The sequence below is a fragment of the Castanea sativa genome, chromosome 5 (assembly GCF_040712315.1).
Source record: "Castanea sativa cultivar Marrone di Chiusa Pesio chromosome 5, ASM4071231v1".
Lineage (NCBI taxonomy): Eukaryota > Viridiplantae > Streptophyta > Magnoliopsida > Fagales > Fagaceae > Castanea > Castanea sativa.
Window position 1 is genome coordinate 47617965 of NC_134017.1, and position 15983 is coordinate 47633947.

The 15983-nt window shown below is 39.2% G+C and overlaps 3 protein-coding genes across 4 annotated transcripts; 2 read left to right on the top strand and 1 right to left on the bottom strand.

Annotated features, from left to right (window-relative positions):
- Positions 1–17: 17 nt before the first annotated feature.
- On the top strand, positions 18–2443 carry LOC142634351 (large ribosomal subunit protein uL5-like). Its single transcript, XM_075808649.1, has 4 exons — positions 18–132; positions 237–387; positions 472–667; positions 2072–2443. Exons 1-4 carry the CDS (start codon positions 130–132, stop codon positions 2265–2267), a joined length of 546 nt encoding a protein of 181 aa, XP_075664764.1. The 5' UTR covers positions 18–129; the 3' UTR covers positions 2268–2443.
- Positions 2444–8865: 6422 nt separating this feature from the next.
- On the bottom strand, positions 8866–11359 carry LOC142634180 (uncharacterized). Of its 2 annotated transcripts, none has more exons than XM_075808474.1 (3): positions 11174–11359; positions 9911–10252; positions 8866–9588 (listed from the first exon to the last, which is right to left on the bottom strand). In XM_075808474.1, exons 1-3 carry the CDS (start codon positions 11283–11285, stop codon positions 9140–9142), a joined length of 903 nt encoding a protein of 300 aa, XP_075664589.1. In that variant the 5' UTR covers positions 11286–11359; the 3' UTR covers positions 8866–9139. The 2 variants fall into 2 exon arrangements, with proteins under 2 accessions (XP_075664589.1, XP_075664588.1); XM_075808473.1 differs by having other exon boundaries at positions 9902–10252.
- A 146-nt stretch (positions 11360–11505) lies between these two features.
- Positions 11506–15256, top strand: LOC142634126 (pentatricopeptide repeat-containing protein DOT4, chloroplastic). Its single transcript, XM_075808404.1, has 2 exons — positions 11506–14570; positions 14702–15256. The coding sequence occupies exon 1, from the start codon at positions 11579–11581 to the stop codon at positions 14210–14212; it is 2634 nt and encodes an 877-aa protein (XP_075664519.1). The 5' UTR covers positions 11506–11578; the 3' UTR covers positions 14213–14570; positions 14702–15256.
- The last annotated feature ends 727 nt before the right edge of the window (positions 15257–15983 follow it).

A 15983-nucleotide genomic window follows, 5' to 3' on the forward strand; every position in this document is an offset into this window, starting at 1 on the left:
TGCACAACCAACACCAAAAACCCTAGCTCTAAACAAACCCTACTCCTATTATACCCCCAAATATTTCTCTCTCGCTCAGCTTCTCAGCCATTTCGCCTCAGTACTCTGCTCCTCCACATCCACACAACAATGGTGCCTCTCTCTCTTTCTCTCTCGGTTATCAATTTTGTCGTTATTGTTTTTTATTTTAATGTAATGATTTAGTTTCTGAACGTTTTGGGTTTTGGATTTTGAAGGCTTCGGAGAAGAAACTAAGCAACCCAATGAGGGAGATCAAGGTCCAGAAGCTGGTCCTCAACATCTCCGTTGGTGAGAGCGGTGATCGTCTCACCAGAGCCGCCAAGGTGTTGGAGCAACTCAGTGGCCAAAACCCTGTCTTCTCCAAAGGTACCAACGATTCTCATTGCCTTCTCTCTTCTTCTTCTTCTGTCTTGATTTGATTGATTGGTTTTGTGATTTTGAATGTAACAGCTAGGTACACCGTTAGGTCGTTCGGGATTAGGCGTAATGAGAAGATTGCGTGCTACGTGACGGTGAGAGGCGAGAAGGCAATGCAGCTTCTGGAGAGTGGCCTCAAGGTCAAGGAGTACGAGCTTTTGAGGAGAAACTTCAGCGATACTGGCTGCTTCGGATTCGGTATTCAGGAGCACATCGATCTCGGAATCAAGTCAGTTTATTGCTTTCTGAATAACATTTAATTTGCATTTAAATTTGCATATGTTTGTGCACAATTATGCTAAATTTGCTTTGCTTGTGGAATAATGAGGGTAGTATTGATGTTGTTATCTGTTTACTTTAGCTATTGGGCCATTGGTTAAATGCATCAGCAGGGGTATTGCAAATGCTAGAAAGCAAGCATAAAGGTTTTTGGGGGTGTGGGGTATGGATTAGTTATATTAGAATTGTTTACGAGATTGAGAAAGTGAAGGATGAGAAAGAGGAATGGAGACTAGAAGCAAAGATTATCGTGGTTCTGTGTGAGGGCTTAGCTAGTAGTAAGTCTTACGAGGCTACATTGTTACTATATAAATTTATAGTTTTTCTTTTACATTTAGCCTGTTGTGAGTGTTTATAGAGGATAACCCTAGTCTAAACTGTAGAAATATCCTAGGGGCTGTTATGACTTGTATTACAAGTATTGTTGTTTATCGGTACATGTAGTGTTGGTACATTGAATTCGGATGTGCATCTTTTCTTTTTCTGTTCTCCCCACATTCTATATTCACAATTTTGATTGTCTCTGACAACTGAACAGTCAAATCTAACCATTTAATGTGAAGATCATTTTGACCCATGGTCTGCTGATCTAGTTCTAACAGCTTTGATCCTAATGATATTAGCCTTGAATTACTTTAAAAAAAAAAAATCAATATTGTTCTTATCGTTCCTCTTCAGCTAGGATCCCCCCCCCCCCCTTTTTTATTTTTATATTTTACTTTTTATAACTTTCTGTGCTTTGCTTAGATGAGTTACAGTTAGGTTTTTAGTGCAACTTTCCTGGTTAAAGTTCATGTTCAATAAAACCGGGTGGACTTTATGCTGTCTTATTGGGTTTTGGGTCCTATGGTGAAATTGAGCCTAGGATTTACGTATATGGAATAATATAACTTTAAATATCCTAACAGGTTACTGCTTTAATTTAGTATTTTAATGTTTCCAAGGAATTATCACCCTTCTGAAAAATATTTAGTTTGGTAGTGATGGGTACCTAAGTTTGAGTCACATTAGGTCCATAAATTCTACAGTTCATTGAAGCCTGTTGGGTTCCTGCATTTTATAAAATTTTGTTGTTCTGATGGCATGCATTATATTGTTAATATGTTGGTGATGTGGTTTTGTTTGATATTTATTAACATATGGAATTTCCCACATATTTATTAACTGTGGTAACAGATAGAGATGTAAACTAGACGTGCATTTGTTCTTCTGCTGGGCTGTTATGGTTGAGAATGCGAGGGATTTCATGTTTTTCCTATCAGGAAGGCCTTAGGCTAACCTCATCAGTATTATATATGAAAGAGCAATTTGACTTGTAATGTTAGAAATACTAACTGTGTTTTTCCCTCCTCAGGTATGACCCTTCAACTGGTATCTATGGTATGGACTTTTTCGTTGTTTTGGAGAGAGCAGGATACCGTGTGGGTCGTCGTCGTAGATGCAAGTCCCGTGTTGGAATTCAGCACAGAGTTACCAAGGAAGATGCAATGAAGTGGTTCCAGATGAAATATGAAGGAGTGATCCTTAACAAGTCCCAAAACATATCTTAGAGAGATCTCCTTTATAGTCTTCGATAAATTAAAGTTTTGGCGAGCTGTTACCTTTGGTTTCTTTACCAGGATTTATATTTTGTCTGAAGAGATTATGAGTTACGTTAGTTTAAGTACTTTCCAGTGATTTATTTTTTTTAACTCTTGATGCATTAATATATGGGAGTTTGATATCATTTCTGCTTCTGCTTTCTATTACTGCACTTTTGGTCCAATATGAATTGCATTGCTGGTTGGGTCTTGTACTGCCTTGTATTTGTTTTGTTCACCTGATGCTTCATTAACTCTATATCATCTCTTCGGGTGGATCCCTAGTGTTGCTATTATTCCCCTGCGAAAACCACTTAGAATTTTTGTTTAATCAAATATACTGAGAGAGGCTTTCTGAAGGTTGTTGACATCATAATTATCACTCATAGCCTCCCTTCCAAGAAACTATTACTGTCATGAGAAAAATTTGTTGATGTTTTTGCCTCCCAAAAAATTGAATATGAGAAATTGATGCATCTAGTAGTTCGCTTCTGCTTCGTAAGACTGGTTACTCAATCATTTTCTACGCTCAATTATGGCAGATGAGATTAGGCTTTTGCTTCTAGTTTGGCCCATTTTTGGAAAAATTGGGATTCTACTAGTTAATTGGCAGAGGCAGGCTGGTAAATTAGACCTGTTAAGCACATTTGAAGCAAACAACCAAACATGAAAATGAAAACAAGACATAGCACCAAAAGAGATGGACCTTTATAAGTTGGAAGATCAGCTTTGACTGACTCGGGGGATGCTAGTAGTTTTAAATGACACTACGACTACTTTCTTGGAATGTAAGGGGGCTTAGTAATCCCCGGAAGAGAGAGGTGTGTAAGAACCTTCTAAAAGAGTGGAAGTGCGATTTTGTGTGTATTCAAGAAATGAAAGTTTCGTCTATTGATGGAGCATTTGTTCGGAGTTTATGGGGTAGTCCGTTCATTGATTGGGCTGTTTTGGATGCTGTGCAGTCTTCAGGTGGAGTCTTGCTGATTTGGGATAAGAGGGTTTTTGAGAAGTTGAATATTATTGTGGGTCAGTTTTCTGTCAGTGTATTATTGAGAGGAGTGGTGGATGATTTTGTTTGGGCTTGTACATGCGTGTATGGCCCTAATGACAATGGTCAACGACCTAATTTGTGGGGGGAGTTGTCTCAGGTGCGCGCCAGGTGGCCCGTGGCATGGTGTCTAGTAGGTGATTTTAATATTATCAGATACCCAAGTGAGAGACTTGGATGTGAGACTTTCAGCCCTGCTATGCTCACATTCTCAGATTTCATAGAGAATAACTCTTTAGTTGATTTACCTTTAGAGGGGGCTTCTTTCACTTGGTTTAGAGATTCCGGTCTTCCCTCTATGTCAAGAATTGACAGGGCCTTGGTTTCTCCTGATTGGGAGGAGCACTTTGAGAATGTATCCCAACGGGTGCTTCCCCGTGTTCTTTCCGACCATTGCCCTCTTTTGCTAGAAGCTGGTGTTGTTCGGCGTGGTCGAAGTGCCTTTAAATTTGAGAACATGTGGTTAAAGGATGAGGGTTTCGTAGATAGAATTAAGCAGTGGTGGGATGGTTACAGTTTTGAGGGTTCTCCAAGTTTCATCTTGGCTAAAAAATTGAAGGCTCTAAAAGTAGACTTAAAAAAGTGGAACAGGGAGGAGTTTGGTGATTTGGCTTTTAGAAAGAAGAATAAGCTAACTGAGCTGGTGGGGTTAGATGTGAGAGAGGAGCTAGTGGGTCTCTCAAATTCGGATCAAATTCGGCGCATTCAACTCAAAGGAGACATAGAGCAACTGGCTTCTCTTGAGGAGACATCTTGGAGGCAAAAGTCTAGAGCCTTATATGTGAAAGAGGGAGATAATAATACTCGGTTTTTTCATAGATTAGCAAACTCCCATAGAAATGCTAATCAAATTAAAAGGATGGAGGTGAATGGTATTCTTTATGAAGATGAGCATGATGTACGCTCTCAAATAGTCCTTTTTTACCAAGAGTTGTATAAGGAAACTGAGGTGGGGCGTCCTTCTATGGATGGGTTAGAGTTTGCTAGTATTGAAGAGGATGATCGGGTGTTCTTAGAGAAGGAGTTTTCGAAGGAGGAAGTCTTCCAGGTATTAAAGGAGATGGAGGGGGATAAAGCCCCTGGTCCTGACAGCTTCACCATGGCCTTTTTTCAGAAATGTTGGAGTGTCGTGGAAAGGGATGTAATGGACTTTTTTGAAGATTTCCATCGACATTCTACGTTTGAACGGTCTTTGAATGCTTCGTTCCTCACTTTAATTCCTAAGAAGTGTAGTGTCGTTAACATTAAAGACTTTCGCCCCATTAGTTTGGTGGGTAGTGTTTATAAGCTGTTATCCAAGATGTTGGCTAATAGGATGCAGAGGGTATTGGATAATCTCATCTTTGAGACTCAAAATTCGTTTGTTGGCGGAAGGCAGATTCTGGACTCAGTGCTTGTTGCAAATGAATGCTTGGATAGTATGTTGAAGAGCAGAGTCCCGGGTGTGGTTTGCAAGCTGGATATTGAGAAAACTTATGATCGTGTGAACTGGGAGGCCCTGTTTTATTTGTTGGGCCGGATGGGTTTTGGGGTGAAATGGAGGGGGTGGATTAAGGCTTGCGTTTCATCTGTTCGTTTCTCTGTCCTAGTAAATGGTTCCCCTGAAGGTTTTTTTGGTAGCTCCCATGGGTTGAGACAAGGGGATCCCCTATCTTCGTTATTGTTTCTTTTGATAATAGAGGTTTTAAGTAGACTTTTGAAGAAGACAGAGGAGTGTAATCTTATCCGGGGATTTCAGGTGGGAGCTGTGAACTCTGCTGGGGTGAGTATTTCCCATCTATTATTTGCGGATGACACCATCATATTTTGTGAGGCCTCTAGGGAGCAGCTATTGTCAATAAGGTTGGTGTTGTCTTGTTTCCAGGCGTTTATGGGTTTGAAGGTCAATGTTGGGAAAAGCAAGATTGTCCCCGTTGGGGAGGTGAATAATCTAGATGCTTTGGCTAATGTGCTTCATTGTAGAGTAGGCAGTTTGCCTATGAAATATTTGGGGATGCCTTTGGGATCTTCTTTTAAGTCTCCCTTGATCTGGAATCCTATTTTGGAAAAGATGGAGAAGAGGCTCTCTGGATGGAAGCGTCTCTATTTATCTAAGGGTGGTAGGCTCATGTTACTAAAGAGTACTCTTTCAAGTCTCCTGACATACTTTCTATCTCTCTTTACTATTCCTAAAGTAGTGGCGACTAGATTGGAAAGTATTCAGAGGAATTTCCTTGGGGGGTCTTCTGAGGGGGGTTTCAAATATCCTTTAGTGGCATGGGATAAGGTGTGTTTACCCGTTGAGATGGGTGGATTGGGGTTAAGAAAGGTGGTGCCGTTTAATCAGGCTTTATTAGGGAAGTGGTTGTGGAGATATGGCCATGAAGATACCCACCTGTGGCGTCGGGTTATCTCTACAAAATATGGCGAGGATCAAAGGGGGTGGAGGACTAGGGATTGCAGGAGGTCCCATGGGTGTGGCCTTTGGAGAAGCATTAACGAAGGTTGGGAGGACTTTTCTAAGCATCTTTCTTTTGTAGTGGGGCAAGGCACTCGTATCCGTTTTTGGCATGATAGGTGGATTGGTGACGCTACTCTAAAAGTTCTCTATCCTGAGCTTTATGTGTGTTCAGCGGACAAGGATGCCTGTATCTCTGAGGTTTTGTGGATTCCAGAAGGGGGTACTGTTAGAGTGTGGAGTTTAATGTTTTATAGAGCTTTTAAAGATTGGGAGTTGGCTGCTTCGTATTCTCTTCTCCGGCTTATCCAATCCCGCATTCCACAGGGTAGTAGGAGAGATACCCTTCACTGGCGGCTTAAAGGAGATGGTATGTTTGACACTCGGTCTTACTACCTCGCGATCCGAGGTGCTTCGAATCCTTGGCTTCCTTGGAAGGGGGTTTGGAAACCGAAGATCCCCAAGCGCGTGGCATTCTTTTTGTGGTTTGCTGCTCATGGTCGGATTCTCACCTTGGACAACCTTATGCTTAAGGGTTGGCCTTTGGTTAATAGGTGTTGTTTGTGTTGCAAGGATAGGGAGTCGGTTAACCATCTTCTTCTGCATTGTCCTGTTACCCATTCTCTTTGGTCTTGTATGCTTCAGACCTTTGAGATTCTTTGGGTTATGCCAGGTTCGGTGGCGGATTTGATACCTTGTTGGCATCAGTGGCATGGAAAGGATAAGTCGGACATATGGAATTTGGTTCCAGGGTGCTTATTGTGGATTGTGTGGTTGGAACGAAATCGTCGTTCCTTTGAAGACAAAGAGAAGACTTTGGTTGAGTTAAATCTTTTATGCCAGCGTAGTCTCTTAGAGTGGTCTCGTTGTTGGGGGTTTACTAATTGCTCTTCACTCGCTGAGTTTTTGCCCTCCCTTAACTTAGCTTCCTAGTAGTTTATTCATATTGTTCATCATCATGAACTTCCTGTATGACTTTCTTTCTATTATTTATAAAAGCTTTCGGATTACCTATCAAAAAAAAAAAAGTCCAACCTCCTGGTCCTATATTTTCTCATCTCAGGAACACTTCATTTCTTTTAGAACACTTCATTTCTATGAGCTCAATCTTCTTCAGTTTTGAGTAACCCTTAAATCTTCTAGACTTTGCTAGATCCCTAAGTTCTGTTAGTTTCATTTCCTCTATTCTCGGCAACTTTACCTCCTCTGTTCCAGCTCCAGCCTGCAATGCTTCATTATTCAACTCAAGTATGTTTTCTCTTAGGTTGATGGAGATGGTATTGGCAATCTCTACACAAACTTAGATGGCAGCCGGGTTGGCTTTAAGTATGCTTCATTATTCAACTGGTATCTATGGTATGGACTTTTTCGTTGTTTTGGAGAGAGCAGGATACCGTGTGGGTCGTTGTCGTAGATGCAAGTCCCGTGTTGGAATTCAGCACAGAGTTACCAAGGAAGATGCAATGAAGTGGTTCCAGATGAAATATGAAGGAGTGATCCTTAACAAGTCCCAGAACATATCTTAGAGAGATCTCCTTCATAGCCTTGGATAAATTAAATTTTTGGCAAGCTGTTACCTTCCGTTGGTTTCTTTACCAGGATTTATATTTTGTCTGAAGAGATTATGAGTTACATTAGTTTAAGTACTTTCTGGTGATTTAATTTTTTAACTCTTGATGCTTTAATATATGGGAGTTTGATATCATTTCTGCCTCTGCTCTCAATTTCTGCACGCTAGGTTGAATATGAATTGCATTGCTGGTTGGGTCTTGTACTGCCTTGTATTTGTTTTGTTCACCTGATGGTTCATTATCTCTAAACTGACTCAACTGAGTACTCTCATAGCTGCTAATTACGGCCGCCAACCTTTTGGCTTGATATGTCACCTCTTCAGTATGATGGTCCAGACTGTCCAGTTGTCTGATGGCTGCTTAATAGTGTTGTGGTTGGTTGCTGGCTCACGGGCTGTATTTTGGAGTATATATGATACCAACTCTTGACATTTATCGAAATCCATGCACTCTGAGGAATTTGTAACCCCCACATCATCTTTTCCAGTGGGATCCCCAGCGTTACTATGATTCCCCGGAGAAAACCACTTAGAATTTTTGTTTAATCAGATATACCGCGAGGCTTTCAAGGTTGTTGACATCATAATTATCACTCAAGACCTCTCTTCCAAGAAACTCGTATTGTCATGTGAAATTTGTTGGTGTTTCTGCCTCCTAAAAGATTGAATATGGGAAATTGACACATCTAATAGTTCGCTTCTGCTTCGTGAGACAGGCTTGATCAATTTCTACGCCTGCTCAATTATGGCAGATGAGATTAGGCTTTTGCTTCTAGTTGGTATGCATGTTGTTGATGCAACGTTTGGTAGACGTTGTTATTGACCTCAGAAGAATCAAGACAATAGTCCTCATCTCAAATCCATCCATATTCCAGATCCACTCTATAAAATCATGAAATATGTCTCCCGTGCAATATAGCTATAGCTAGCAACGCTTTATGGCCTACAATCAAATTAGATTCAGAAACCAGCCGCCAACATCTAAACCACCCTCCCCTCTTTCATATGAAAATAATTCTTACTATTTGCTTTGCTTACTATGTTGCTCAAAGAGTGGTAGCGAATAGAGATAGTGACTCATATATTCTTAATGAGAAGTAACTTTGGTCTCTGGTCTCATGGGTGATGGTGAGGGGTGAAAGCCCTCCTCAGTCTGGTAACGGTATATTGGAAAATTTCAATACACCGTGTTAGGGTTTCTTTAGAGGCATATAAAATCATTGTAAACCCCTCATTTCTGATAGTGAAATTTTCCACTGCTCACTATCATGGATGTAGTAGGCACACTGTTGAACCACATAATTTTCACTAACATTGCTAAGATCTGAAATCTTAAACAAAGAGCAATCACATAATGCTGTGGCAACTTGACCAGGAAAGAATAAACCTCTTGAAAGTTGCATCATAAAAGTTCGGATTAAACAAGTGAAAACTGTAGAAATTGTTCAAGATTATCAGAATTACGCAATACTTAAATCTATCAAAATTTGGGGGAGGGGAGGTATTTGGCACCTTGCACATAATGCTGTTTTAACTGCATGAGGATTCAATTAAATACAATTTGCTCATGTAGCTAAAATTTACATGTCACGAAAATTAGAGCTGTTAAACACATTTGAAGCAAACAACCAAACATAAAAATGAAAACAAGACACTAGCACCAAAAGAGATGGACCTTCAATGACAAATCACATGAAAAATTGGAAGAACAGTTTCCTTTGTCATTCCTTTATAACTTCAACCTCCTGGTTCCATGTTTTCTCATCTCAGGAACACTTCATATTCTTTTAGGACCTCAGTAATTCTATGAGCTCACTCTTCTTCAGCTTTGAGTAACCCTTTAATCCTCTAGACTTTGCTAGATCCTTAAGTTCTGTTAGTTTCATTTCCTCTATTCTCGGCAACTTGAACTCCTTTCTTCCAGCTCTGGGCTGAGATGCTTCATTATTCAACTCGAGTATCCTTTCTGTTGGGGTTGATGGAGATGGTATTGGCGATCTCTTAACGAACTTAGATGGCAGCCGAGTTTGCTTTAAGTATGCTTCATTATTCAACTCAAGCATCCTTTCTCTTGGGGTTGATGGAGATGGTATTGGTGATCTCTTCACAAACTTAGATGGCAGCCGGGTTGGCTTTAAGTCTCCTACCAGAGGACTTTTCTGTACTTGTTCTTCTTTCTTAGCCACACCTCTTCTTCTTGTCAACACCTTATCACCTTCCTTGTTCGAAGTTTTATCTACAATAACAAGAGAGTCTGAATTACATAAATAATATTAAAAAAATAAAGAAAAAGAAAAAAGGGATCGTATTAATTATATAAAAAACTAATTGTTGCATACAACACTGACACTCAATTAATTTTCTTGCTCAGAAAGTGAGATGTGATTTTTCAATAATAAGTTTTATGTGTTCTTCATGCTTGTCCTTTTTTCTTGCATGCCTATGAAATAAAAAAATTAAAGAATATTTCAGCTTCAAGTTTCCCTGTGATATCAGTATATCTTGTCAAAACTTAGCAATTTCACAACAGTAACAAATGTGACATCTACCTACATCACCTTTCACTTGCTTTCTTGATTTGTGAAGAGCCTCCAGAACTGATTCAGGTGAGGTCTTATCCTTGGACAAGTTGGAATTTCTCTTAGTTTTTACAGACTCATCCTTCGAGATTGCAGATTGAATTCGTCGGAACATAGCGATGATCTCTTCCGGGTTAGATGAGTTGGATTTTTCACCATTGGATGATTGAGGTGTCTCATTTTCGTCCTCTGATGTTCTTCTTGAGGCAGAACTTCTCCAGGGAGGTCTACGTCTTCCATTTTCATCAGATCTTATGCTTGAAACAGTTAACTGATGAAAGTCCTTTGGTGGGTCAAACAGTGAAGGCCTATCTGCAGTCTCTGCCAAATTTAAGAAGCTGCATCAAAAAATGATCTTTCAGTCTATAGTTATAAAACGTGCGGGTCAAAAACACCATTATATATGATATCCAATCTTCAGTGTAAGGCTGTAAGCTAATAAAGAGGGAATGACAGACTCAGATATAGTCAATTAGAAGCATACAAACAACAATACTTTCAAGAAGAATTTAATGTCTATATGCAAATAAAAATAAGAGTGATACAATGTCTTTGAACTATATCCAAGATCACAGTAATAGCATATTGCAACTTCTCTCAAAACCAAGCAGCACAAGCACTTAAATAGAGAAGCTGCATAAGTGCTGCACTTTTTTCGGATGTCAAATTATATTCTTGACTCGAGACATACTAGAAACTTCTTTTTTTTCCCCCAAAATAGACTTAAGCAGTTTAAAAACACAGATTTTAATTTTGGGGTTGGACATCCAGGTGAACATGTCAGAATAAGAGTTGACAGGTTGAGATAAGGACTAATTTCCTAGTAGCCGTGGAACCAGGCAGCCATTATTAGTCACTCAAAATAAGAAGCTAAATATATCATATCTACTTGAATTACTACTTTACTTGTTCTAACAACAATTTAAGTTTAGGCATCAATTTAAATGTTCCTTCTGAACACAGCACAGTGTAACAACAAAGGTATTGCCACAAGCGTGGCACGCTCCAAATCATCAAAACCCAACACAGATTCCTTATGATTACTACAATTCAATCACAAAAACCAATAACTAAGCATAAAGACAGCAACCCAGTGCTACAAATCTCAACCACAGTACAATACCAATACAACAATATCCATTCCATAAAAAATAAAAAGTAAAAAAAAAAATTCAACGAAAAGGGGGGGTTTTGTATGTGGGAATGGGAAAATAGGATGTGGGTTCTTTAAAAATTTGATACCTTTGAGAGAGAAAATGGGTTTTCCCAGCCTGGATTGCCTGCTGCGTGAAAGAAAAAAGGGAAATTCAACAAGGGTAGAGTGAGAATGGACAACTACTACTGCAGCAATCATATTTTCCTGCAAAATCTGAGATTCTGAATATGCAAATGGATTATGCTATTCAAATTCACATATACTTTCTCCCTATAGAACCTTTCTTTTTCTTTCTCTTTTTTGTTGGTCACTAAAAAGAGCTGGTCCACATCTTGCTAAAGCGCGTGATGCACACGCGCCCAAACACTTTCATAGTTTTCACTATATATATGTCTGTGAGCTTCATGTCATACACTTCAATTGTTGGTTTTTTTATTTTTTCCTAGGTGGGAATTTCCCGCGCTCCTCAAATTTCAGGGACATAGCTGAAAATGTTGATCACAGCCAATACCACACCAATCTTCTGGGTTTCTTTCCCAAACCATAATAATCCTAAAGAAAACCGTGTCATGTCCCAAAATGGTTTCATTTTCTGTAAACCATTTTCAACAACCACTCTATCACCTACAAATTGGTATGGTTCTTGTACTACAACCCGTGCCTCGGCCTCACTCACCAAAACCACCATTCATGAAGTTACAGATGTAGATGCCAAAATTTGCAAATTCTATGAAGCGGGTAACTTGAAAAACGCCATGAAATTGCTTAGTGTGTCTCAAAAATCCGAGCTTGAGACCAATACATATTGTTCAGTTTTGCAGCTCTGTGCTGAGCTTAAATCGCTAGAAGATGGTAAAATGGTCCACTCGATTATATGTTCTAATGGGTTAGTGGTTGATGGAGTTTTGGGTTCAAAACTTGTATTTATGTATGTGAAATGTGGGGATTTGAGAGAAGGGAGGCGGGTTTTCGATAAGGTTGCTAATGAAAAGGTCTTTCTTTGGAATCTTATGATAAATGAGTACTCAAAGATTGGTGATTTTGGGGAGAGTATATGTTTGTTCATGAAGATGCAGGAGTTGGGTATTGAAGTGAATTCTCATACATTTTCTAGTGTTTTAAAGTGCTTTGCGGCCTTAGGCAATATAGAAGGTGGCCAACAGGTTCATGGGTATTTGCTGAGATTGGGTTTTGGTTGTTATAACACGGTTGTGAATTCTCTGATTGCTTTCTACTTCAAGTGTGGAAGAGTTGAGAGTGCACAAAAGCTGTTTGATGAATTGGGTGATCGAGATGTTATATCTTGGAATTCTATGATAAGTGGGTATGCATTGAATGGTCTTGCAAAGAGGGGAATTGAGTTTTTTAAAGAGATTCTATGTTTGGGTGTTGACGTAGATTTGGCGACAATAGTGAATGTTCTTGTGGCTTGTGCAAGTATTGGAACTCTTTTGGTCGGTAGAGCAGTTCATGCTTTTGCAATAAAATCTTGTTTTGATGGAGAGCTCATGTTCAACAATATTTTGCTTGACATGTATTCAAAATGTGGTGATTTGGATGCTGCAACTCGAGTTTTTGAGAAGATGGGCAAAAGAAGTGTAGTGTCATGGACTTCAATGATGGCAGGTTTTGTCCGAGAAGGTTTATATGATGGGGCAATAAGATTATTCAGTGAAATGGAAAGGAAAGGTGTTAGCCCTGATCTTTTTACTATCACAAGCGTCCTTCATGCTTGTGCTTGTAATGGCTCTTTGGAGAGTGGCAGGGATGTACACAGTTATATAAAAGAAAAGAAAATGGACTCTAGTTTGTTTGTCTCTAATGCTCTCATGGATATGTATGCAAAATGTGGAAGCATGGAAGATGCTTACTCTATTTTTTCTCAGATGCAAGTAAAGGATCTTATCTCATGGAATACCATGATTGGGGGCTACTCAAAGAACTGTCTTCCCAATGAAGCTCTTAATTTGTTTGTTGAGATGCAACGAGTAATAAAACCCAACAGCATAACAATGGCCTGTATCCTTCCAGCCTGTGCCAGCCTAGCAGCTCTAGAAAGAGGACGAGAGATTCATGGATACGTACTGAGAAATGGATTTTTTTCAGATCATTATGTCAGCAATGCACTTGTTGACATGTATGTGAAGTGTGGGGTGCTAGTTCTTGCACGTTTACTCTTTGACATGACACCTTCAAAGGATCTTATCTCATGGACAGTAATGATTGCTGGATATGGCATGCACGGGTTTGGAAGTGAAGCTATTGCTACCTTTAATGCAATGAGAAATGAAGGTGTTGAGCCTGATGAAGTTACCTTCATTTCTATACTTTATGCATGCAGTCATTCTGGATTACTTTCTGAAGGATGGAGATTTTTTCATATAATGAGAAATGAATGCAATTTTGAGCCCAAGTTGGAGCATTATGCTTGTATGGTTGATCTTCTTGCTCGCGTTGGGAAGCTATCAAAGGCATATAAATTCATTGAAACGATGCCGATTAAACCAGATGCCACAATTTGGGGTGCCTTGCTCTGTGGGTGCAGGATCCACCATGATGTAAAACTAGCAGAGAAAGTCTCAGAACGTGTTTTTGAACTGGAGCCAGAGAACACAGGATATTATGTACTTTTAGCGAATATCTATGCTGAGGCAGAGAAGTGGGAAAAAGTTAAAATTTTGCGCGAGAAGATTGGTCGGCGAGGATTGAAAAAGAACCCAGGGTGTAGCTGGATAGAGATCAGAGGCAAAGTTTATGTATTTGTGGCAGGTGATAGTTCACACCCACAAACCAAGAAGATAGAGTCACTATTGAAGAGATTAAGAATGGAGATGAGGGAAGAAGGTTACTTTCCTAAGACAAGATATGCTTTGATTAATGCAGATGATATGGAGAAGGAAGTGGCTCTCTGTGGGCACAGTGAAAAGTTAGCCATGGCTTTTGGAATACTGAGCCTGCCTTATGGCAAAACCATACGTGTGACCAAGAATCTGAGAGTATGTGGTGATTGTCATGAGATGGCCAAGTTCATGTCAAAGTCAGCTAGCAGGGAGATTGTCTTGAGAGATTCCAATCGCTTTCACCATTTCAAGGATGGCAACTGTTCTTGCAGAGGCTTCTGGTGAATCAAGGGTGAGTAGGGGTTTGAATGTAAAGGAGTTATTATCTTAAAAGAGTTGCAAATCAAGTTAATTCTTAAGAAATGATTCATAAGTTGTTGTAAAATGGTTTGATGACTGAGACAAACATGCTTGGATGAGGACTTATGGTTAAGATCTCTTATACATATTGGGTCACTTAAAGAAAGACATAATTCACAGTTCAAACATTGTGATTGCACTTCTACATAGAGGCTCCCTATATGTCTCTTTACAACCTGGAGGAGTTTATGAATCACGATGTCTCGCGTGAATGGAATTTTCATGAAGAATCCTTCTTTTGATGGCTTTGTATGTGGTCAACATGCAGGTTTTGTCTTGCATTGTAAGTAGCAGCATTTTCCTGTCTCAGTAGACCTTTGGAGGCATAATATTTAGTTCATACGAAAATAAACAGTTTGTCATTAATGCTAATCTCTGATTGGTATTCATAAATACTTTATCCATTCTTGACAGGGGTACCATTACCAAAGCGAGGATGATCGATCTCTCTGGAAGAAAGCGTTGATTGTGTCCTTAATAATTCTTTTTCCCTGCTGAGGAGTTGAAAAAAATTGAATTCCCCATCTTTATAATTGGAAGGATGGGAATTATTAAATGTGGAGCTGCATAAAAGATTTCCAAAGTGGGTACTACCAACTTTTGAAAAGTCCTGAAAAATCTTTTAGGATGTAGAAAAATGATGTTTTGACACTGATAAAAGCACAAAACTAGTGTTTCTGCATATGATACATTATCATAGGAAGGCCCATTTAAACAGTTCACTTGGAATCATTCTTGTATTGTCTCTAAAGGCATCTTTTAGTAATTTGCCTTCCACTTGCTTCTTTTCTCACCTTTCTTACTGCTCTTGTCCATCACAAGCCTTGGGAAACTGCTAACCATTGCAGGCCCACCAACGCAGACAGCAGACAGGTCAATGTGATGGGCCAGTCCTTGAATGATGTACGATAAGATCTAATATTGCAGGGTTCAGACAATTTTATATTGTATGGTTCTTCGTTGTTTTAATATAGTATAAGGTTGGGACCACTATTACATGTTTTTTGTGCTGCACAGCTCCCTGGTATGGTTGTAAGTGTATCTACATCCGTGGGTGCATAGTCTTTCAAAATATATATAAAAAAAAAAAAAAAAATATATTTTATACATTTTATTCAAAAAAACATCCACATTTGTAGGTGTAAAATTGTGTATTTATGCACGGTTATTGTAGCTCGTGTATTTGATATTTCAATAATTTTCCAATTTGGCTCCATTTTTTCTTTCTTCTTCCTTTGAAACGGACTTGGGCTTTTCTCTTCTCCCTCATATTCTTGCTCCTCTGTTACAGACCAACACCGGTCAAGAAAGTATCAACCAAATACAAACACAGCACCACCCAACTATCATCGGTTTACCACCACAACCCATTTCAACATTTGATAATCCAAACACAAAATCAACAAAATCAAACCAAAAATAACTCAAAATCAACACAAAACAATTTAAAATCAACTCAAACCCCATTGGAAAACCCATCCCAAACCCAACTTAAAATCAACCAAAAACAAAATCAACTGAAAATCAAACCCAAAATCCACAGAAAATCAACTCAAAATTAAATCATAAACTGAAAACCCAAATCCAAAATCAAAATCAAAATCAAAATCAAATACAAACCCAATGGTGGTAGAGACTTAAGGGATCTGAGAATTAAGGAGAGAGATAAGGGATTTCCTTATGTTTCAATCATCTT

Coding starts and splice junctions, on each gene's coding strand:
- LOC142634126 (XM_075808404.1), top strand. CDS start 11,579: ATGTTGATCACAGCCAATACCACACCAATCTTCTGGGTTTCTTTCCCA.
- LOC142634180 (XM_075808473.1), bottom strand. CDS start 11,285: ATGATTGCTGCAGTAGTAGTTGTCCATTCTCACTCTACCCTTGTTGAA. Junction 10,253..11,173: donor ACCCATTTTCTCTCTCAAAG/GTATCAAATTTT, acceptor TAAATTTGGCAG/AGACTGCAGATAGGCCTTCA. Junction 9,589..9,901: donor GCAAGTGAAAGGTGATGTAG/GTAGATGTCACA, acceptor TTGTTATTGTAG/ATAAAACTTCGAACAAGGAA.
- LOC142634351 (XM_075808649.1), top strand. Junction 388..471: donor AAACCCTGTCTTCTCCAAAG/GTACCAACGATT, acceptor TGAATGTAACAG/CTAGGTACACCGTTAGGTCG. Junction 668..2,071: donor CACATCGATCTCGGAATCAA/GTCAGTTTATTG, acceptor TTCCCTCCTCAG/GTATGACCCTTCAACTGGTA.